At 34.6% G+C, this 24,427-nt stretch overlaps 1 protein-coding gene and 4 long non-coding RNA genes across 6 annotated transcripts; all 5 read left to right on the top strand.

The window, feature by feature from the left end:
• Positions 1-4,872: 4,872 nt before the first annotated feature.
• LOC103148991 (uncharacterized) lies at positions 4,873-7,581 on the top strand. The gene is made up of 4 exons (XR_477417.1): positions 4,873-4,919; positions 6,413-6,570; positions 6,886-7,070; positions 7,174-7,581. It is a non-coding gene; the product is annotated as an uncharacterized LOC103148991 (long non-coding RNA).
• Positions 7,582-9,075: 1,494 nt separating this feature from the next.
• On the top strand, positions 9,076-12,114 carry LOC103148990 (uncharacterized). Its single transcript, XR_477416.2, has 4 exons — positions 9,076-9,212; positions 9,567-9,684; positions 10,784-10,971; positions 11,053-12,114. It is a non-coding gene; the product is annotated as an uncharacterized LOC103148990 (long non-coding RNA).
• A 465-nt stretch (positions 12,115-12,579) lies between these two features.
• Positions 12,580-23,799, top strand: LOC103148989 (uncharacterized). 2 transcript variants are annotated; one of them, XR_001664196.1, is made up of 3 exons: positions 12,580-13,790; positions 13,901-14,097; positions 14,188-14,974. XR_001664196.1 is itself a non-coding variant. In XM_016679620.1 (3 exons), the coding sequence occupies exons 1-3, from the start codon at positions 13,698-13,700 to the stop codon at positions 23,395-23,397; spliced, it is 759 nt and encodes a 252-aa protein (XP_016535106.1). In that variant the 5' UTR covers positions 12,580-13,697; the 3' UTR covers positions 23,398-23,799. The 2 variants fall into 2 exon arrangements, 1 of the variants encoding a protein (XP_016535106.1); XM_016679620.1 differs by lacking the exon at positions 14,188-14,974 and adding an exon at positions 22,929-23,799.
• Positions 17,936-20,066, top strand: LOC107838148 (uncharacterized). Its single transcript, XR_001664201.1, has 3 exons — positions 17,936-18,013; positions 18,824-19,038; positions 19,117-20,066. It is a non-coding gene; the product is annotated as an uncharacterized LOC107838148 (long non-coding RNA).
• LOC107838147 (uncharacterized) lies at positions 21,195-22,920 on the top strand. Its single transcript, XR_001664200.1, has 3 exons — positions 21,195-21,238; positions 22,019-22,145; positions 22,647-22,920. It is a non-coding gene; the product is annotated as an uncharacterized LOC107838147 (long non-coding RNA).
• Positions 23,800-24,427: the final 628 nt, after the last annotated feature.

Below are 24,427 nucleotides of genomic sequence, written 5' to 3'. Positions count from 1 at the left end.
GATAAACCTTATAATTTTCAACAAGTTTCTCATTTTAGCACCTCATCTCATTTAAGTTTGTTAATTTTATACATTAATAGATGCAGAAGTCTGAAAATTTGTTTTTAGTTTTAAGTCAATGGGAGAGAATAACATGTTTAAAACAGGTGAAATATTATAATCAAATTCATCATTCAAATATAGAAGTTGTACATTATAAACATACTGTACAAAGTCATGTATAGTAATATTTTTCTATTGTTCTCTCAGTTTTCCTTTCAAGTGTAAAATGAAGTGTTTGCTGTTTATTTCATGTTTGTTGCTTTTCATTGTTCCAGGTTCTTTAATTTAACAGTTTATTTGTTGCTGCATCATTTCATGAAAATCAAAGAATGAACTATGACACAAATCTTTTTGAACTACTTTGTTGCAACCAACTGTATAATAATTGTCAACAATGTCATGATTACAAATAAACTGAATAACTTCCTAACAATATAATGACATCATTGGGCCAAAAATATTTACAGAATAGTATTATGTTTTTATGTTTTTATTCTGCGTAAATAAAATATCAGTTTTACTCAAAAAGTGGTTAGATTACCAAATGCATTTTTAGTAATGAATTAGATAATATTCCTCTGACCATTTAATTATAAACATATTTCATTTATTACAGTCCTGTTTAAAGTGCTCTCTTACAGATTCCTTCTGGTTTTCTTGTTTTGTTTTTATTTATTTTTTCCTTTTTTCACATTTAAATATTTTCAAACTAATTTTAAAAGTGAGTACATAAAACTTGAATAAATAAAAAAGGTTTGATGGTCATCTGTCAAAACTGCCACAATTTAATCTTGCAAACCCATTAAACCCAGGACGCATCAAGGTTTTGCATTTATTTCTGTTTTTCTATTTGTGGGTGTGGGTTGTGGCTGGCATTTCACATGAAGACTGATTAATTTCCTTTTTGAAGACTTTAATTTGTCAAGTAGAACATCTACCTGGAAGAGATTCTAAGAAACGAGACGTGAGTACTCCACCATTTAATCAATCAGTTCAGTTTATATTTTATATTAGAATCAGGTCAGAAAGATGGAATATTAATATATATTAAAATCATCACCCAAAGCCCTCATGAGGAAGCAGAAAAGTGTAATTCAGTGTTTTTCTGTTTACATGTGAGTTTGCATAAAATCACATGTAAAATCTTAACTTTTGCTCAGTCTGGTGCATTTACACAACCAGCATGTGTAAATGCAGCAGATCATTGTATTTTTGTTTTATCAATTATTTTAATCTCAGAATAGAGAAGTTAGCAGCTCTTTTATGCCAAAGCCATCAAGAAATGTCGTTTCCGGATTATTTTGATACGCTGGTGAAGATGATCCCAGGCGTAAGCATACCCATCACCATCCTGTTCATCGTCTTGTGTTGTGTGGTGAGTAAAATATATTAAGTTCAAAGTTGTTGTTTTTTCTGCCACATATCTTAAACTTAACTAAATTAATTTGTTCTTGCTACATTAAATCAACTACCTTCTTTTATTATACATCAGATTCTCAGAAACAAAGTGTCACATTTTGACTTTGGACTGTAGTTTTCTCTCACCCACAGATGATAGTCATGTTGATTCTTCATATTTTACTGTTTGCTTCGTAGCAGACCTTTTATGATATAAAAAATGTAATTTTGTACTAACCATGCATTAATTAGTCTCCACCACTGACGTGTGGTGACACTGGCAACCGACGTTTAAAGTTATCTTGTTTAATCTGCTCAGTCTGCTGAGACTCCTTGTTATCACTGAACTCCTTCATCTGCAGTGTTTACTGTTGAGACTGTGTTCCTCCCATCACTGCCCCCTTTTGTTGACCCCAGGGTCATGCACTAAATGCAATAATCATATTCTATTCACAAAAAACTCAAAACATCGAAGAAATAATGCACTAAGCTGAGAAGTCAAACATATCTACACTATGGTAAGTATCAAAGGACAAAAAAGGAACAAACTGACCTGCAGCCATGATGGATACATTTCACCACAGTTTATTGCTGAAGTATCAGTTTGATGTGAAATGAATGTTCCTTGCAGACGCAGCAGGAGGGTGTTTATGTCACCTACTACATCAACCTTCTCATCTGTGACGTAATCCAACATGTCACCCTGATCGCAACGATGGCAAACATCGGTCGTCATGGCAATCACGAGCTTTCAGATTCGATGGGTTTTTGTATCTTCGGCTGGGGGGTGATGGCCAGCCTGTGCTTCAGGTTGATGATTGCCCTGGAAAGGTCTGAACACATCTGTTAGTGTTTTTGTGTTGCACATGCCTGGTGATGCAGTTTGCTGAATTTTGTGCCATGATTTGAACAAAGTCTCTGTCTCTCCTGTGTTGCAGGTATTTTTTCATCTCCTGCCCTCAGCTGCTTTGCATAAAGAAGCAGAAAGGTTTAGAGATGGTGTTTGTGTTGGTCTGGGTGATTTGTTTTGTTTTTGTGCCTCTTGTGATAGCTTTTCAACAGAAATACTCTTCAAGAGTTTGTCTTTTCTTCCTCACTCCTGTCTTCATCATCTGCCTTGCTGGGACTCTGAAGTCGCTGCCTGCAGCCACCTCCGTGCCCATTGCTGAAAAACAGAGAACTGTGGCAATTTTAGTTGTTTTGCTAATAAACAATATTTCAGCAGTGCTACCCACCATTGAATATTCAATTTATACACATTTCAATGCCTCTGAAGTAGAAGAATCCACTTTTATCTTGTTTTTTCTCAGTCCTTGCATGGACTTGATATTGTTTATCTTTATCTGTAAAAGGATTATTGACAAGCTGCCAATGTGTTTTTGCTGTTGCTGGATAGAAGAAGCTGCAGGAAATGAGAGCAATGGGTCACCAGTGTGATCAGGACAGAGACCTCAGAGACAAGAGGAAGTGAAGTCACCAGTCATTCACTGTGGGAGTCTTTGCTCTGCATCACAGGGATTGTAGTTTTATCACAGTTTGCATGGATGAAATGGTGGTATTTCACTTTTATTCTGTTAGTTACAAGTTAAAATTGTAAGATTTTTGTAAAATTGTTGAAGATCCAATGGAAACCTTGTATTATTTGCCTTTTTTCTTGCATGAAAATAAAACTTGTTGGTATATATCATAACCAAACTGGTAATGTAGCAAGTATTTTATGTTTAGGTGAAGTGTGCCAGTAAAACTTAATATCATTATGAACTGGGCTGGTCATCAGAAGATATAAGTAAGACTCTGTCAAAGGGGGCATGTAAGAATGAACACAGAGTCACAGACTGAATTTATATTTGATCTGCACCATATATTTGAATTTTGTGAAAACACCAAAAAAGTTAAATATACAAACCCTCAATTTGACAAATGTGTACAGTGAAACAATCAAGTTCATTATTCTCTGTTCTTTGTTGTCCCAATTCTTAATTTACAATTTCTTCAATACTCAAGTTCTTATTGTTCACAATCCAGCCCCCAATCAATGTAGACCTGGAAGGCTAAAGTTAATAGTTCATGTCAAACCAGCAGATTCTCTTGAAGACCTACCCCTCCCTGTTGAGTTATAGGAACTGTGGACTCTGAGTTATGGGCCTGATGCAATGTTAGAGTCTAATTTTTCAACATATTTTTCTTTTTTGTTTTTTTGTTGAGTTGAAAATGAAAAACCTTAGAAGTAGTCCATTTTGTGGATAACAAATTGTTTGCATTTTTCCTGCCTTTAAAACTTGCCTCTCTGGTCAACAGTATCCAGGATGATGTTGGGCTCTTCCTGAAACTGGACTTTGAAAAAGTCCCAGCTTAACTAAGAAAACCAGTTATTGGTTACTGCATCATGTTCTGGTGTGAAGCATCTGCCCTGCTGCTGAAATGTTCTATAAAAATAAATTTGACTTGACTGGTAAAGCTTGATGTGGGAACTCTGAAATGCTTTTTGACAAATGAAGAATAACAATTACATGTCTGGATTTCACATGTTTTCTCTCTGCATTTCCTCACTGTGTTTTTGTTTATTTACTCCACCACTCTGTATTATATTAAAAATAACACAGTTTATAATATGCCGCTCTGCATTACATTAAAAAGCGCTACAGGGTCTGGCCCCTTCACACCACCACATTCCTGCATGACTGATCAGGCGACCTCAGATGACCCACAAACCAGAAGATGACTGAGTTTTGCATTAGGTGGATCTTTTTTTTGGTATAATTTAAAACAAATAATGTAATACTTAATAGTCTGAGGGACCTTAAAAATTTCTTAAAGGTTTTCCAGTCAATGGGCACAAAAAAATATGGTTATTGAATTTGTTTGTTTTACTTCAAACACTGTTGCACTGCACCTTTTATTTGGTTATTTTTACTTTCCCAAAACAGGATGCTTTAAAATTTGTAAACTTTGAAGTGCATAAATTGTATAAATATTAGCTTTTCGGGAGTCTAAAATGTGTTAAAATAAATCAAAGAAAACAAATTGTAATACACAAGCCTTGAATTTTTATTTTTTTCAAATGCATTCATTTGGTACGTCTTCCTCTCACTGCTTTAACTACCTAGAGGCACTGAAGTCAAATCTGCAAAGTCTGGATTTTAAGTTTAGAGATCAGGTAAAATAAATCATGCAAAACTAGCAGAGGATGGGGAAATAAAACTCAGCTTTTACAACAGTTTTTATTAAATATTTCAAAAGGTCAACTGACAGGTAGTTGTAAGTCTTCATCAGTGCTGCAGATAGCGCTGCCTTACATAGACTGTGGTTTCTGTCATACTTTGTGTCTTTCAGCTTTTTTACATATGCAGAGATGTGCAGATAACACATCAATGTCACCATTTGATCACTGCAAAGCGAACCGAAAAAGATTCGAGCCTTAGACTGCTGATTATAACAACTGCAGTCCTACGCTGGAAGACATCTTAAGTTAGATACGCGTGAGTAATTTGCCTTTCTTAAAGGTTATGACAGTCGACTGAAACAAGCTGCTGTTTTTAATGTTTGTACACTGAAAAATGCTGTCAAAACAAAGATCCAGTGAAAGGACATAATTGCTTTTTTGTATGTAAGATGAAGAGAGATTAATCAGTGTTTTTGTTAAAATGTGTTAAAACAGAACCGATAAAGTATTTATGCACCTTACAACTCAAACACTTTTTAGACTAAATTATTGGGTCAAATCTTGATAAGGTGTTGCAGATCTTGTTACTTAGGTTTTACTTCAATTGACATGTGTTTATAGTTATTTTAGATTAAGTTAGTCATTGTCTTTATTTAGCCCCAGAATGTTAAAAATGTCCCTTTTTGTGTAAACAAAGATGTTATTGTACGGTTTGGTCAGAGTTAACTGCTGGAGAAAAATCACTTTGCAGCACAGCCTTAAAGGGAATTCAAGATGTTTAATTAACCTATTGGGCATATCATGCATTTGTGAGGAAGCTAGAATATTTGAAATGAGCTGAACTCTAACCAAATATCATCAGTTTTTCACCATATTCACTTTCCAACCTAATTTAAAAAAATACTTTGTTAATCTCAGAGGGAAATTAATTATTGCTCTGATTTCTATTATCAACGTTTCTTCAAAAATAAAGTTTTTCCTTAAAACTTAAGACAAAGATCAGATACGCTCCGATTCCTTTTCTTGGTCTGAAATCGACCCAAAATCTGGTGGAGTTCAAGATAGCAGCTCCACAAACTGACCAAATATCATCTGAGTTTTCTCTCCTTTCCTTTTTACGGACCCTCTAGGGACATGGAGGATTGTTTTTCTTTTGCATTACATCACAATATAAGGTTTTCCTAAGTTTTCAATATATGTTAATATCTAGTTTGTGAGATAGCTGAAGTTTTTTATTTTTTTCTTGAAACGCACCACAAATGTGTCTATAAACAACTTTTTAAACAGAAACAGAAAGAAAAAAGTATATCCAAACTATTTGGACTATTTCTGAGTTATTTTCACATGGTAATTATAAATCATCTTTTGATTGTCATTTTTTGCATTGGTAGTCTGGTCAACAAAGGGCCGTTTTCATGTGCAGTTCCTTCTCAACCTTACACAAACAGACATCAAAATGCATCAATAAATTGATTTTTAATCAGTTTTTGTGCACCAAATAATTAAGAATGTATAAATATATCTTCACTGTGGCTCTTTAATTTTAAATTAACACTTGTGGCTGTATGCAAAGTAGACAAGAGTGTATTTCCAAATTTATTGCGAGAAAACGCAAAACTTTTGCGAGAAAATGCAAAAGAAAAAAAAGCCCATGTCCTGTCAGAGGCTCCATACCGTTTCACTTTATCGTTAGATCTGATTAACATGATCAAAATGGCTGTAATTTAACATTTATTTGTAAAAATATGTAATCTCAACAATCACTTGACAGTTATGATTTCACTAAAGTCAGTTTTGCTTGTATTGCAGGTGAAGAAATGGAATTTTCACAACTGGAAAGGTTCTTTCGTCAAAACATACAGACACAAATGTTTATAGAAATTCCACAATTTTTTGACGACATCTTATGGATCAACATCCATGTCTGCTTCCCCTTCACCTTCCTGGTCATTGGTTTGTCTATTGTGGTATGTAACTCTTGTATTTCTTTATCATTATAGATGCTGAATTATGATGAAATGTTTAATTATGTCTATATAAAGTATCAGAAATAACACTACTTACTCTCTGAAGATGCTTTCTGGTGCTGTGTTTGATAAGCAGCTGATCTTTACCAGGTTTAGATGACTAAATGACTTGAATTACTAACATATAAATAACATTTTGTAGCTTTTTTTGTCAAAAAGCAACAAAGTAGGTAGTTATAGTAATAACATGTTTAAGTTAGAGTAGATGTATTTACTCATGGACATTTTCTTTAATTTAATGGATTTTTCCTTCAGATTCAACAGAACGGCCCTGACCACCACTACATGAATATGCTCCTTTCCAACCTACTTCAGCTCATCGTTGTTATTGTTGCAGTGACACTTGGAGAAGAACCTGGGAGAAACTATATCTGCTCTCTGATCTATGGCTGTGGTGTGGCAGCTGCTCTCACCTTCAGGACGATTGTTGCTTGGAAAAGGTCCAACACATATTTTACTGAAAACACTTGAAGCAGCTGCCAGAGCAACATGCCTCCATGCAGTGAAATAACTAATCTTTCTCTGTCCCTGCTTGTGCTGCAGGTATTCCTCAGTCTCTTCTGCACAGCTGGACTCTTCTGGAAACAAAAATTGTTTTTGTGTGGGATGCATTATGGTCTGGACACTTTTTGTTTCTGTTTTCAGCTTTATGTTTGCCTTCAACATGACATTGTATCTTTTCATTCTTCCTGTTTTCTTTGTGCCCGTCTTCATCATCTTCCTTGTTTGGATTGTCAGATCTCTGTCTGCAGCCACCTCAGTATCAGCTGAGGAAAAATGTAGAACTGTGGGAACTTTGGTTCTGTGGCTTGTTAATTACTCTGTCACAATCCTCACACCTGCTATTTATGTAGTTTGTGCACATTGGTTTAACTGTGACAGGGAAATGCTTTATATTTTTCTGACACTGTCTCTGCTCAGTCCCTCTCTGGACCTGGTTCTGTTTGTTTTTTGTGTAAAAACCTCACTGAGAAACTGCTGCTGTGTTTCTGCTGCTGCAGGATCAGAAACACAGCAGGAAAACAGAGCAACAGATCATCAGTTTGACTCTGGAAAAGGGCGGCCATATGATCATTTACTATAAATATTTCTTCTGAATTCATATGCAGAGCTCCACACACTATAGCTTCTTTGTGATTTAATAAATTTACAGTAATCTGCTTTTTGGGGGAGGAAGAATAATGTGTGACGTCTATGTCCTGCATAGCCTTGTCCTGTCCTGACTGTTAGCAGCTGCATTTATTGTTTATAATAAAACGAATCTCTGTATCTGTGACATTTCACATTCCAATTCAAAATTATATTTTTCCCCTATTTTGTTAATAAACAGTTATATTTTAAAAACGTATCATGTATTTTTATTTCAAAAATAAATCAGCCAGTGTAACTAGTACTTTTCATTATCAGTAGTAATGAATTATTTACTTAACATCTTACATCTTGATGAAAAATTACTTGTCAATTAGATTTGTCTCATTTCAAACTAGAACAAAAATACCTGGGAGAATTTTGACTTTTTGTAGACAAAATGATGACAAACATCTGAGGGAATCAAACCTCGTTCATCGTTTCTGTGTTGATGCAACTGTGATGCTCACAGCATCATTTCTGGTTCCTCCTAAAAAACAAGAACATTTCTGCTTCAGTGCTTCGTTGTCAGTAAGAAGTCGGCAAAATAATCAGCACAAATACATAAACGTAAGTAGACAACATAGAACTGGAGGTTATTTTGCTGAATTTCAAATTGTTTATATTCAGTAACTTCTAATTTTAGAACTAGTTACTACTTCTCTGTTTTTTACTTGTTGCTATTAAATATCTGGTTTATTTATTGACTCGATGACATTTTTCCATCAGTGAGCTGAGAAGACAAACTTTACTTCATCTGAAGTAACAACAGTCAGTATATGCCTCATTCAGTTCCTTCAGTCAGATCTACATATTCTGCATTTGACATGAACATAAAGGTTGTTTGGATTTCAATGATTAAACGTCATTTTTAGTTTATAAATGAAGGTAGAGAATCTGCTAAATGCAGTTATGAATAATTTGTCATAATACTCACTGCATGCTTCCTAAATTATGAATAATTTCTCTATAGACTAAGGCCATGATGTTATAAATGCAATAATAGAAAATAGTAGCAGATAATGTAGTGATGCACAGGCATAAATATCTATTGCTAATGCATATTTTAGAAATTTTCCACCGGAATGATAAATATCTCAGCTTCCTGTTTTTAATCTCACCCCAATGAAGCTCTGAGGGTAAAAATATAATTTATTACAGTTCATAAGACATTATTGTACAAAACAGATTTTTTGTAAAAGCAATATGATCATTTTTTTGTCATACTTTTTATTTTTCATGTAGTTTCTCTAATAAATTGTTTTGCTAAAATGTAAATGGTGACTTGGTTAAGAGGTTGAGCACAGAACCACTGCAGCTAAGACTAAACTTTGGGGCGGTTTTTACCGGGTGCTATCAAACATTTCCTCATTGTAGGATTACTTTGAAGTCCTCCTAAAGTGAGACTGCAAACCTAAAGAGAACTGAGCTCAAAGACGGCCTGATTAAGAAACGTGAGTGCAATTAATTTTTATCTTATATTTCATTGAAATTGGAAGCCAAAATTCTGTTTAACTGAAATTAATTTCACTTCATGTAATTTTATTGAACAAAATTTAAATAATTGTTGGAAAACATCAAAAAAAGTTTAAAAATAGATATTATTTGTGAGTGCTTATTGATCACATTTTATTCTGATTTTACATTTTTGTTAGCATGTAATAAAACACAAAATCTTAAATTTATGGTGATTTTACATCTGGCTCTAATGTTACAGGAGCTGTTAAGAAATTATCTTAAATGTCTATAAATTCATGACAAAGCAGAAATGGTGTTTTGAAATATTTTTTTTTATTTCTGCCTAGCAGGACTTTCTACACAAGCCAAAAAGAAATGGAGTCTTCAGATTATGTTGCCATCATAATTTGGATAAACATCCATGTCTGCCTTCCCTTCACCTTTATGGTCATCGCTTTGTGTTATGGGGTATGTAAAAAACATCTTAAGATACCTTTGAACTTTATATTTTATTTTTATGTATAATTTATTAAAAAAACAGTAAATTTTTCTTTCTGCATATGTAAAGCCCTCCACAAGGAAACTTGGTGGCAAAGTACTTGCACAAAGTTCTGTAGTTCATATGCTGATGGGCTGCATTGTGGCCACAGCTGCCCTGCAGACTGACAGAAGTGATTCGTTCCCTCTGACTCCCACCAACAGGAAGGCCGGTGGCGGCAGGTGAAGTTGTGGGAACAAAAGGATGCAGGGTGTTGAAGAATCAGTTCTTAGCATTAAATCGAAGCTTTTGCTCGATTTTGCTCGGCCCCAACATGACATTGTTCAGAGGTCCACAGAAAACATAAACTCACAGTAACAGATGCCAGTGAAGTCGCACCAAGACTGTTTACTTCATTACATTTCAGTTTAATAGTTTAATATTATGAACATTTAGTTTACTTAATTGTATTTCTTGCTTTCATAAAAATGTTTTTTGACCCTTTCCTCCCTCTGTCTTAATAGTCAAGTATTTTTTAATGTTCAGCCTTTTCAAAGATGAACTTTTTAAGGCTGTATAAACCTGATCTTGAACATTCTTCATTTAAATAAACTGTCAGCCTGATTAGTCTTCAGAAAACACTAATCTAGATTTACAAGGCCTAATTTTGCTTGGAATGAGCCTTGATGAACCCTGCTGCTTTGGCTGCGTCTTTGTTTTTATTGTATGTGCGTAAAGTATTTAGCTTTTTTCTGATTTCTTCTTTTGCACAGCGTCGTGTCGCTTTGTGGGTGTGAGTGGGGATGGGAAGTGTTTGACTTGCTGATCTGTGGTTGCATGTATTTATAATATAGCAATAATACATTTCATTCTTCATGCAATATTTTGCTTATTACTTACAAAGTAATCAGTGCTTTCTTCTGTTTAGATGGAAAAAAGTAAAATATTCAATCAATAAAATATGATGTGCAATAATCTTTATGTTAAAGCTGGTTTTATACCTTTTGCGTATTTGTGCATCACCAGACGCAGCAGGCTGGACTCTGATCAGTCAGTTTGTTCATCACTGTAAATGAATGTTTCCTGCAGGTGCAGCTGGATTTTGCTCCTCGTACCTGTTACATCAACCTCCTTATATCTGATGTAATTCATCTCATCGCTCTTCTTGCTGTGGAAAAGGAACAAGCAAGTCCAGATTATATTGGATATTATGCTGGTTTCTGTGTCTTTAGTGGGATGTTGAGTCTTTTCTTCAGGATGATCATTGCTCTGGAGAGGTACACTTTCTATATTTATCATGTCAAAGTGCAAAAAATGTTTTGTAGAATGATTCATTTATTCTCTCTCTTGTGTTTCAGGCATTTTTTCATCTGCAACCCACAACTTCACTCAAAGAAAACTAAGCGTTATGTGATTTTATGCATTTTGACCTGGGTGTTGGGTTTTGTTCTTTATTATTTTTTCTTTTTGTACATCTATGTCTTATCTATAATCATTTCCTTCATACCTGCCCCTGTATTCATCTTCTGTCCCTTACGAAGTCTCAAATTGCTCCCTGCAGCTACATCATTACCTGCTGAGGAAAAACACAGAGCTGTAGGAAGTTTATTTCTGTTGCTGGTGACTTACTGCATCATGATTCTCCCAATAACTTCTTATTTCATTAATCCACATTTCTATTTATACTATGCGAGTTATAATAGATCATTGATCCTCTTTCTCCTCAATCCTGTAATGGATCTGATTCTGTTTGTTTTTTTGTGTGAAGGCCTCATTGAGAAGATGTTGATGTGTGTCTGTTGCTGTGGGAAGGAAATCATTGCAGGAACCAGGAAGTAACAACAGCAGAAGTTTAAACGTAATACAGACTGGGGGTTGAACGACATCATGATAATAGTCGAGTCGATGTCGACTAGTCGCGGTGATGTCACAGTGACATAAGCACAAAATGCTTCACAACTACTTGGAGGCTTTATCAGCTATTTTCACGGCAGCGTACTCGGTTGTTTTCGTCCGTCTTTCTTCATTGGGAATCAGTCAGAGCTTGTTTGAAGATAATCTGTTAGTTTATGTAAGGTGTGTTCGGCACAGGCCCACTTTCACATCTTCACCTCCGTGTTTATCGACTTATGGTTCAGTTTCATCCACAAGTTGGCAAAGGAAATGTTTCTGAGACACCCAAATGTAGCAAATATGATAAGAAATTTGATTTATTGTTGCCAGTGATGGTTAAAAAACCCTATAACCGGTTTATTCATTGAAATTATCAATAAATATCAATAATTTTGAAGATATTATAACTCTGTGCAGTTTAGCAATACAAATTACACTTGTTTGTGTGACTTTTGTCTTAAATAAATGCATTTCAACACTGCAAAAACTCACAATCTTACCAGGTATTTTTCTGCAGTTTAGTGCAAATATCTTACTGCACTTAAATTAAGACAAAAGTAACTTATCAGCAAGATATAGGAGCTTGTTTTAAGTGAATAATTAACTGATACCGATGATAAAGTTCTGGTTTCATTCACTTACAATATGAGGAAAACATCTTGTTACGAGTAAATTTATCTGCCAATGAAACTTTTTCATCCATATTAAGGAATGATTTACTTAAAAGAAGCTCCTATGTCTTACCAAGACGGGTAACTCTGTATTTGAAGGGGTGAGCATGAGACTGACATGACACTGTCATAAACATGACATAACATCTGTCATGAGCATAAAGAAGTCTTTATGAATGTTTATAACAGTTGTCTTGAAGTGTCATTTAGTAAATAATGACACTTTTAATGCAAAGTTGCTCTAAAAGTTGCATTAAAAGTCCATTAAAAATGCCAACTTTGCATGATTTTATAAATTATGATAATTTCATGCAAAGTTGGCATTTTTAATGGACTTTCAATGCAACTTTTTTTTGTCAAAGTTTTTTCAAGAGCAGTATTTGTGTTTGTGGAGCCGCACCGAAAATTACCACCACTTTTGTAATGATAGAACTTGAACTGTGTAACTCCTCCCCCTAAACTCCACTAACTGTAACCCACCAATGAAAGATGAAGCTTGAAGTCGGTCCGTTTCCCTCCTTATTTCATCCCAGCTCCTATTTTCTCTTGTTCTCCACTTCCTCCCACTCTGTCTGTCTTCCAGATGATCCACTGGATTATCCACAGCTACTCTGACCTCTGAACTTCCTCTGTTGTCATGGTGAAGGGGTCTTAGACAGGGATATCCCTAAAAAAAAATAAAAGGCTGTCACAGACATCCACTGTTTATGCTTTGGTTTCCATGGTTACAGTAGATGTGCTGCTGCTGCTGCTTGATACTTTGACTCCAGCTCTTGCCATCTTGTGACCACATAAGGCTAAGCTAATGGGTTTTGCTCCTACTGTGCTCTTTTGGATGGATTTGTGTGTGTGTGTGTGTGTGTGTGTGTGTGTGTGTGTGTGGTGCTGCAATAGTTACATGAAGTTTGTGCCACTCATTTCACCACACTGATACACAAACAGAACACATTTTTTAAAGAATATATGTTTGATTGACAGGGTGATACCTTTGATGGATGACTCTGGTAAAAATGGGAGGGGTGTGTGTGTGTGCGTGCGTGTGTGTGTGGTTGAACTGTGGTTGAGAACATCGCAACATGAAATTATCAATCTTAGCAGCTGGAAGATTGAGTTCGAAGACATTCTGAGGCGCAAAGTCGTGAGTAAACTTTCTCCAAAATCTAAATAATTATATCTGTTGAAGAAATGTCTAATTCAGTTTATTGTTTCTTACGTCACTTTATTTTAAAATCAGATATTTCAAAATGTATGACCTGGAATCCATTTCTGAAGTGCAACAGTGACTAAAGTACAACTACGTAGATGATGAAATAAATAATTTTAACATTTACCCAGTTTGACAGAGGTGATCCTTCCAGGAAGAGAGTCTTATATGGACATTCTACTTTCTATCTAACAGGGTGTTTCCAAAAATTAATAATCACCTTGGAAACCCAGAAATGGACCAACCTACGTATCTTAATGTGATTATTTGGTTCAACATCCGTGTCTGTCTTCCCTTCACTTTCCTGCTCATCACTTTGTGCTGCCTCGTACGTAAAAACTTTTTTTCTGGTCCAAAGTATTAAGTTAGACACATTATTGAGTTTAAAATATAGCATGTTTAAAAGAAAGTTTATGTCTTTTGTCATTGTGTTTTCAGGTGAGATTGGATCGTGTTCCCGTCTCCTACTACATGAACCTTCTTCTCTCTAATCTAACTCAGCTCATCATTCTGATCGCTCTTCCTCCAAATTTTCCCTATTATTGGAGATATTGGAGATATTCAGCTTCCCTCATCATCTACGCCTGCTGTGCTCTGGCCAGTCTTTGCTTCAGGACGATGATCGCTCTGGAGAGGTGCAGATACAACAGGATACTTTAACTCTTTACTGTCCAGGTCACATGGTTATTTTTACATTTACGATGCTTTTCTTCGTTTTGTTGCAGGTATTGTTCCATCTCCTGCCCGTCATCAAGCTGCATCACTCAGACTAAAGGTTTTGTGATAGTCAGTGTTTTTGTTTGGGTGTTTTGTTTGGTGTTTGTCCCTCTTTTTATTTCACTGAGACAGAAATTATCCTGCCTGATTTTTGCCCTCCTACCTGCCCCTGTGCTTCTTACCTGTTTAGTTGTGAGCCTCAAACATGTATGTGGCACCGTGTCAGTGCCAGCTGAAGAAAAATGCAGAACTGTAGGAATTTTAGTTGTGTTGCTCCTTCATTACTCTGTGGCAGTCTTCCCAATAGTTATTTCCTCTTTTGTTTTCAATAATTTTTGGTCATTTTCACCAGATATTTATTTGAGCTTGTTTCTCCTGGGTTATTTCTTCGACCTGCTGTTGTTTGTGGTGATGTGTAAAGGTCTCATTGAGAAGCTGCTGAAATGTCTCTGCTGCTGCTGCAGGATGGAAAACGTTGAGCGAAATGACGGCAGCAGATCATCAGTTTGACTGTAGCACAGGCAGGTGAGAAATACAGAAAAAATGCAGCAGAGTTTGTATTAGAAGCAAAAATTATAGACCGCAGACTTGCTTTTTTTTTTTTTTTTTTTACAAAAACAACTGCATAAAGTACCAACTGAATAACTATGTACCTGATCAGAGTGTAAATGTTTGAAAGCTGAATGTTGTGTGAACTTGATGCAGTGCTGTACAAGTACAGTCCATTTACCAGTTTGAGTTTTTCATGTTGTTTTACTTTTTACATAAAGCCATTTTGCTTAAATTAAAGTGTTTTTACTGGTTTTCATGCATATTTTATATACACATATATTTACTCAAATTGTGTGTTTATTGATTTAGTTTTTTTGTATTTACAAGTAAATATAAAAAAAGGTACTTTTGAATTTATTCTTTGTTCCCTCTTAGCAATGATTAAATGAGTAACTACACACCTGGTACTGTTGTTATTTATTCATAATATTATTGCATAAGTAAAATGTGTCAAACTGTAAAAAAATATTTCTGCCTAAAAACGATCTAAGCACCAAGTAAAAGAAAAAAGTCAAAAGTAAATGTGTGTTTGTGGAGAGGCTCATCAACCTGAAGGCTGATGTACATTTTCTTAAAATGTTTTCTGGTTTTCTGGTAGTTTTTGGATTTTGATCAGTATCTGAACTTCCTGCTGCTCACCTCACGACAGCGAAGCTCTGAGAGCAAAGAACCGCGTCAGAGTGGAAACATGCATACTAGACCTGTGTGAAACGTTTGGTAGACACATCACTACTTTCTCACTTGCAGGACGTTTATCCACAGTTAAAAATATGTATAAAATCATATTCTTGTATCACTGATGATTGTTCTGGTTTTAACATCCGAAGCTCAACGATCACCTGGATCATTAACTGCCTAACAAACTACAGTTCATGAATTACAAACATCTAATTAACCATTACTAAATTACACATTTTACAGGGTTTCACACATTATTTCAGTTTTCTAGTTTCTTTGTTGTCCTTTATATTTAGAGAGCTGCAGATACTTTCCCACCAAAGCCCCAGTTCTAATCCATGTAACAATAGTTATTCATTGATCTTTTTGCTGTTGTTCCAAAAATTAATTTGTTCTATCAATGTTTCCTCAGCCCTGAATATATTTGATCTTCTGAATTTCTGGCCACTGGAGCCAGACAATAATTTCAACCCCAGGATCTCTTGAACATTTATTTAATCTGAATTAAAGTCAACCTACTGAAACCATGGCAGATTTCATTTTAAAGAAGTTGTTTATTAGACACATACATAGGTAAACATTAGGGTGATGGCAGGGAGGCCTTCTAGTCCCAGAGAATTAGAGCTTTAAAATAGTCAAAATACTCATAGAAACATGCAAAAGGTTTTCAAATAAATAGGATTTGATTGGTGTCATTATCAGAAACAAATGTCTTGGTTGAGTGAAAATAACTGAAACCTACATTTTCCACGGATTCATCATTATTATGTAGAAATCAGTTTTCACTTTGATGTTAGTATTTTTTTACACAAAAAGGCCAAATAGTTTTGATCATGATTGATTTGTAATATGAATAAAATAACATAACATCCAGGAGTGTGAATACATTTTATAAGTACTGTTCCAGTTGAAGAGGAAATAAATTCACTGTCAGACAGATCTTAGCAGGTAGATGCAAAAACTGACACAACAGGATATTGGGCATCAGTTAACATGAAAACACTTTAATCTGCAACACCAGCGGCCATCTTGGCTTCACCGAGTTCAGTCTGTCTACTGGATGTGAACAAATAGTTTAGATAAATGTTCAAAATGTCTTTTGCATGAACATGTTTAGACCTGGTGTCCCATAGTGAGTTATCTATGCTGCGTTTTCAGATGATTTTAATTCATTTAGATTTTTATCTCAGCTTCATGCTGCTGATCTCACCACACCAAAGATGGCTGCTTCTCTCTGCAGGAAACCATGACTGTCAGAAACTTAGATCTTTATTTGGAGTCTGTGGTTGGTGGAAATATCAGACTGCTTTCATGCTTATGGTGTTTTTTTTTTGTTTGGAGGAAAATGCACGTTAAAATTGAACATTTGATGATCCAATAGTTTTAGTTTTTGTGGAAAATGCACAAAAGTTCCATCCAGATGTTGCACTGAAAACCTTTAAGAAGAGCTGAAGAAGTGAAAACTGCTGTGGTGAAAAATGTCTGACGAGTTGCATCACTGTCATTTGGGGAGGTAACCTGAAAAAAAAAAAAAAAAACAGTAACCTGCTGCAGGTTTACTTTGAAAAACGTGAGACTTCTGATCTGAACAACTGCAGCGCTGATCTGAGGTCGAAAAACACATGAGTGAGTAAACTGCCTTTTAATTATCACAATGGAAATGTCTTACTGACTTTCATAAAAAATATTTTTAGTTTTTTTTGTGAAATTTTAAAGTCTCCCAAGGAAAATGATCATTTATAAAATGTTCTTCTTTGTTTAATTTAGAACAGAATACATTTTAATCCATAAAACTAATATGAAGGGTTTCTATCACTACCAGGACAGTTTGTTGTGTTTTTTATGTAAAAAAATATTTGCTGGGTTTCTGCAAAAGGCTGTTTAAATAGTACCATGTTTGTCAGATTGGGATATATTAAAATAACATCTGATTCATGCGCACATCACACACCAATAATAAATCAATCCCCTGTAGAGGAAACTAAACTGAACTGGAGCAAACTGATCCATTAAATCAGTGGAGTCAAAATCTTTACCATCAAGTCAGAAATGTAAAGTTGAAAAGATTTTGGTGGGCACAGATTAACTGCATTTAATTTTTATTTATACTGCAAAAAATGTTTTCTTCTTCATTCATTTTTACTTGTTCACAACAATGAATTGATCACAATATTTTAATTACCATAAAGTAGTTTGACTTCTGTACAAACGGGGTCGGTAAGATAACTGTTGTCCCAAACTTGCTTTTCAGCAACAGTCTGGTTATAATTACTAAATAATAACTTACCAAACAAAAACAGGTTGATAGAAGAAGAAAACTTTACATAGTTTCATCTAGGAAAAAATTAATGCTTTACTTCAATTAAGTGCTGCACAAAATCGTAAATGGAGCCCAGACTGCTCTCTGGACGCCCCGTCCTAATTAATTTGGAGCATTTGGGTTTTAAACTTTATTTTTCTCCTGACAGGAATTTCTCCAAAGGCAAAACAGTTACATCAAAAGAAGAAATGGTGTTTCCATCAGACTATTTTCAGATGATGTTATGGATCAACATCCATGTCTGCTTTCCTCTCACCTTTCTGGTAATTCCTCTGAGTTTCATGGTACGTAAATACCAACTATTACCATCAAATAATTATTAGTAGTAAATTATGTTAGTATTCAGAAAATACAAAGAATAAAATGCTTCACTTACAGCGAATGTTACTGTTACTTGATTTTGTGATTATTTGATTAATGTAATACTTCGACCACTGGAAGGTGTTGATTTCTACATCATTATATTTTAATATACAATTCAATTAAGTTGGTACTTTATTGTTGTGTATTTTTCTCTTTTACTTTGAAGGAAAAACTATTAAAACACAATTTTTATTATTATTTTCCTTTGCATGCCACTTTTAAGTCTGCGTGCTGAGTTTGACAAATGTTTTCTGATGGTTTTATACGAACATTTCAATATTTTCAGTTTGTTTAGATTCACTCAGTGTTGCTAGAGAGAGAGTGTGTGTTGGGGTGTGTGTGTTGGGGTGTGTTGGGGTGTGTGTGTTGGTGTGTGTGTGTGTTGGTGTGTGTGTGTGTGTTGGTGTGTGTGTGTTGAGTCAAGCTGGAAGAAAATAATTGCATAAATCTATAAAATGTATTCATCAGTTTTCAGTCGATGGTAAAAATAGAAACATAATTTCTCTGTAAGTGAGAAAACCTTATATCTAAATATTTTATATATTAGTTTCTCCTGCTGCTCAAATCTACATTTAAACACGTAGAAATTTTACAGAATCTGATAATTTATAATTTAATAGTTAAATTCCTGCTGAGTTTAAATTGTTACATCTTTCAGGGTGGAAACATAAAATAAGAGTTTTATTGTTTTCATCTTTTAACACTAATATGATTCTTTCTGTTTCCTGCAGGTCCGATTGGATCACATTCCTGTCTCCTACTACATAAACCTCCTCATATCCAATTTGATCCCGATCATCAGTCTGGTCTATAATGGCAGATTTAGTTCTCCTTACTCCTATAATGATTACTACTATTATGATCCCTTCATGCATCGAGTCTTTCTCCCCTACGTCTGCGCTGGAGTGGCCAGTTCTTGCTTCAGGATGATTTTTGCAGTAGAAAGGTATCAACTCATCTTTCATTGCTAGTCTGACATCAGTCTGAAGAACATTATGTTTCTGATGTTTCTGTCTTTTTTCAGGTTTCTTTTCCTCTACAGGCCACAGATTCACTTCATGAGAAAGACGAAAGGCTTCGTAACATTCTGTGTTTTGGGCTGGATTCTTTGTATTGTTCTTTGTAGTATTTTAATATCTTTTCCTGATTTGGCTGGACTAATATCTCTCATCTTCTCTGCCATCATGTTCATCATCTGTCTTGCTGTGACTCTCAAATCTCTCTGTGTCGCCTCCTCAGAGTCGGCTGAAGAAAACTGCAGAGTTGGTGGAGCCTTAGTTCTTTTGCTGGTTAATTACATTTTCTTCATTCTCTCCATGATTGGTTTTTTAATCAATACAGATATATATAATAGATATATATTTTTTACCTTGAGTCTGCACTGCCCTGTATTAGATTTCCTGTTGTTGGGTTTTATGTCCAAAGGACCTTTTATCAGGCTGCTGCTGCGTCTCTGCTGCTGCAGGAAGACGAATCCTGCAGAGAACGACAGCAGCAGATCAGATGTTGGATTATAGATCATAGATTATTATAGATTATAGATCATAGCAGAGCGCAGACACAGAAAACAAGGACAGAGGAAGGGTGTAAAAATAAAACATTCGGTAGAAATATATGATGAAAAACAGTGAAACACCAAACATACCATAGCTTGGTATAGTAGATTCTGTAATTTGGTTCATTAAGATGCTGACAGTCACAAGAATCACAAAAGCCCGAAATCTGATTATATGACATGAAATATGATTAATAAAAACTGAAAAAGAAAACCCTGCCTTCAATCTGAGAATGTTTACTTCATGAGGGAAAGAGAAACAACTTAAGATATTTGTTTTTAATAAACATAACGATTACTGGTTAGACATTTATATAAGTGGAATCATTTTTTCTAATATAAACTTTAGAAGAAAGTTTTAGTCAAAAATGATTTTCTTCTTCCTGGGGGAACATATGTTATCCACCAAACACAAGAGGAAGAGAGAAATATCTCAAAGTTGGTGAACCAACCTGGATCAGTCAAAGATGAATCCATCAGCATCATGGATCCTTCAGAGGCTCAGAATCTACAGAAAGGTTAATAAATGATGTTCAGATGTTTTTGTGTTTGTTTTGTTCTGAAGGAGAATCCAGACATCAGACATAAAATGGACTTTATGTTCAGGAGAATTTAGTTTCAATAGAAGAAATCAACTTTATGAGTTTTGAAGAATCCTTTTGTAGTTTAATTGTTCTGTTTTTTATTTGATATTAATGTTTTCACTGTATTTCTTTTACTTCAGTGTAAGTTCATACAATATGCTGTTAAACATTTAAGCTGTATTCTTTAGGATTTGTCTGTTTGGTTTATTTAAATTTAGATTTATTTTTCCTCATATTGTCTGTGATATTTGTTTGATATTCACACCAACTTTGTAAACATATTCATATGATGGAATGGTCTGTATGAAGAAAGACAGAATTACATTAATGTAATTAATGTACAGAGCTTTTAGTTTCTGAACTCAAATGACAGTTTTTGGTTTCCTGGTGGAGCAAAGCAGATAATTATCCAAGGTTAAATATGAGTTAAATATGAGTTAAATTTGCATTAAATTTGAGTTAAATATGAGTTAAATATGAGTTACTGTTGATGTTTCAAATTATTGCAAATAATTTGTGACTTTATGTGATATTATGGTTTATTGTTTCCTTTCATGCTTGAGCATCGAATTGTGTTAATAAAGATCAATAAATTTTGTTAAACTGTTTATTTACTCATTTTTATTTATTCATATTTTAATTCAGTTTTAGATGAAAAACAAAACTAATCTCACACCACTACAAAAATAAAATCAACTTTATCGTAAAACAACATTTTTTTCTTTTGGTTAAAACAGATGAAATCAGATATTAGATATTTTTCTGCTTTATACTGCAGAGAAATCATTACATTTAAAAAGACATACGTTTGCTTGAGATCATTTCTGGAACTTTTTTGTCTTTACATTTTGATCTTTATACTTTCTCACCTCGACACACAGACGATTTGAGGTTAGAGAGAAAACCACTTCCCAGCGCAGAACGAGTCCCGGTGTGAAAGTTTGATACAAACTCCGGGTTTTATGCAGCTTTCACACCTCGACTGTTTCTCTCCTTTTCTGTTTCAGGTTGGTATTAAATTTTGGATACAAAATATACAAGTTTAGATTGTTAAAATTAATCAGATAATGAATTAGTGAGCTTAGAATAAAATTATGAAATTTAACATCAGAAATGCATGAGTTAGATTAAAAATGTTTTTTGTTAGAAATGTGAGAATTAAAATTCTCTGAATTTGTCCAGGTGTGGATGACCTATGAAATATAACACTGCTTTACAGCAAATTTATTCTAAAAGTGTCTAAAAGTCGGATTTCCAAACCTGCAGTGCTGAGCTGGAAGGAGTCCAGAATAAAATCTCTGAATATTTTATTCAAAACATCCTGTTGATTTTAGAAAAAAATTCTAATGAAAATGTTCGTGTCGAATGTAAAGAACTGAAGTACAGAGACGCCCACTGAACCTGAATTATTTATTTCTTAATGCAAATGATTTAAAAATAGAGAAAAGTTTGTTAAATTCATTTCTTGATTCACTGAGAAAACGAATCTAAAGCAACAAACATTCAACAGTTTCTATCAAACTACATTACATTGATTTTGTTATCAATAAAACATTGAAAAACAAAACAAAATGTACTTATAAATTTAAATACACTACTGAGAATGTAGGAAAAAAATAATTTTATATAAAAGCTATTCTGAGCTGGTATGTTGGAAAAAGTGCTTATTAAACAGTCGGGTTATGAACTATGCTCTAGTTGTTTCCTTCGTTGACTTTGAGGATTATAGTTTTTGTTACACTGTGTGCATGATGTGCATTTCAAACTGTTTCATTTTATTCCCACAGGATTTCATCTCCATTGAACATCGCAGAACAAAATATGGATTCTTCAGATTATATTTACATGATGATCTGGATTAACGTCCGTCTCTGCCTCCCGTTCACGTTGATCGTTTTTGCTCTGGGTTGTGTGGTAAATAAATATGATTATTGTTTTATGTTTATGTTTGAATCCCAAACTAGCATAAAAGAGAAAGATTATTATTATCATCACCATTGTTAGTAGAGATGTAATTAATAATAGTAATAGTAATAGAAATTATATTAACTGACACCCACTGAACAGTTTTCATAGTAGTGATAAAACTATAACAATGAAAAAATGTCTGAATGTGAGGAGAAACTGGATTTTCTCTTTTTTTTGTAATTATTTCAGACAGAATTTATTCAAATGTGTGGAAAATGATGGACTCTGAAGCAGCAGGGTCCATTACAGAAGAGGGAAAATATTAATAGGTCAACATGAATATTTTCCCTTTTGAGGTTATTTCAAACTGTTTTAATCTCATAAAGGTTTAAAAACTTGATGCTGATCACCAGCCTCTCAGTTCATAGACTAATTTAGGGCACATTATTATTATTATTATTATTATTATTATTATTATTATATTAACGCTCTGGTTCATTCCTGCAGGTGAGGTTGGACGGTTTTCCTGTCACCTTCTACATGAACCTTCTTGTCTCCAACCTGATCCAGCTCGCCGGTTTGGTTGCTTTAATGGTGAAGATAAATGAAAATAATTTCCATCCAATCTGCTTCGTTGCCCTCGGCTGTGGAGCTTTGGCCAGTATTTGCTTCAGGACCGTCTTTGCTCTGGAACGGTAGCAGCACACCCGTCTTCTTTGTCTGTCTGATGTTTAATACGTCAGGGTTCCGTTTCTGTGCAGCAGTCTGACCGACGTCTCTCTGTTTCAGGTATTTTCTCATCTCCTGGCCAGAGCTGCACTTCATCAGACAGACCAAAGGTTACGTGATATTCTGTGTGTTGATCTGGCTGTTTGCCATTTTTCTTTTTCCTCTTTTCATGATGTTTTCACAGTATATATTCTTTGTGCTGTTCCCCCTGATTCCCACCCCCGTGTTCATCTTCTGTGTGGCTCGGACCCCAAAATTCCTGCCTGCAGCCACTTCCCTAACCACAGGAGAAAAACGTAGAATCGTGGCAGCTTTGATGCTGTTGCTGATTGTTCACATATGCATGATCCTCCCGCTGAGTCTGTCTTATATTAATTCATATTTTGGTGGATCATACGTGAAATATAACAGCTCACTGATCTTGTTTCTCTTCAGTCCCTTCATGGATTTGATCCTGTTTGTTTTCATGTGTGAAGGTTTAGTTGACAAGCTGCTGATGTGTTTCAGCTGCCACAGCTGCAGCAGATGAAACACATCAAGATCAGTTTATATCAATGTGCTTAATTGTTTTAAACTTAGCATGAAAAGTAAGGAAATGTGTGTTTGATGGATTTTTTTGCTTCATAGAAATAAATCTTGTACTGTTGGGAAGTCTGTTTGTTTCATTTCGTCTGGGTTGTGATTGTGTGTTGAGCTGCAGAAACTCTGTGACTTTTAGGTAAAATAAGATATTCTGTCCCACCTTGATGCTGAAAAAGACCAAGTATTTGTTACTTCAACACTGGAGTCAGAAAAATGTTAAATGCATTTTGCTTTCCAAAATGCTACAATGGGAGTTTTGATGTCAATCAAAAGTAAATGATATTTCTGTTTTAATTTTAGCTTTCCTTCACTGACTCCCTGTTTAATCCAGGCCACAAGTTTAAATTTTTATCCTTACATACAAAGCTCTTAATATGAAAGGGTTTATGGGTCTATGCAGCTCTTCACTCTCAGAACACATTGTATCTAAAAGTAGGATGAGAAGCAGATCTGTCTGGATTCTCTCATGTGAAATAAACTTTTTTTCTGCAACACATAAAGCACTCGTAGATTAATGCTTCTTTGAGTGATCAGTCAACACAACAGTCATGTTTTTGGTCTGTGAGCCGGAGGAGCCAGTGAGGAAACACAGGGAAAACATGCAGATCTGTGCAGAAAGGCTGAGGTTTGAATCCACAACTTTCTTCCTACAAAGCAAAAATATGAACTTCACAAACTTACATTAAAATAAAAATGTTAAAATAATGATGTTGTGTGAATTGTTCTTTTATATGTTCACTTGCAGCAGCTTATGTAGTTAGTTTAGTTGTTACATTTTATCATTAGCATTAATTATGTTCAGTTTTAAAAAACTGGGACAATAGATATGAATTAATATTTACAGGTTTCTCTGTCTCTAGTCCCACTGGTACGGACCGGACCCCTATCCGTACACTGGCAGGTTCATGTAAAAAAAAAAAAAAAAGAAAGAAAAAAAACTAAAAAAAAAAATAAAAAAAAAAACTAAAAAAAAAAAT

Source organism: Poecilia formosa, unplaced genomic scaffold (assembly GCF_000485575.1).
Source record: "Poecilia formosa unplaced genomic scaffold, Poecilia_formosa-5.1.2 Scaffold216, whole genome shotgun sequence".
Taxonomy (NCBI): domain Eukaryota; kingdom Metazoa; phylum Chordata; class Actinopteri; order Cyprinodontiformes; family Poeciliidae; genus Poecilia; species Poecilia formosa.
Note: the sequence above shows the minus strand (reverse complement) of the source record. Positions and strands in the feature narration are given on the sequence as shown.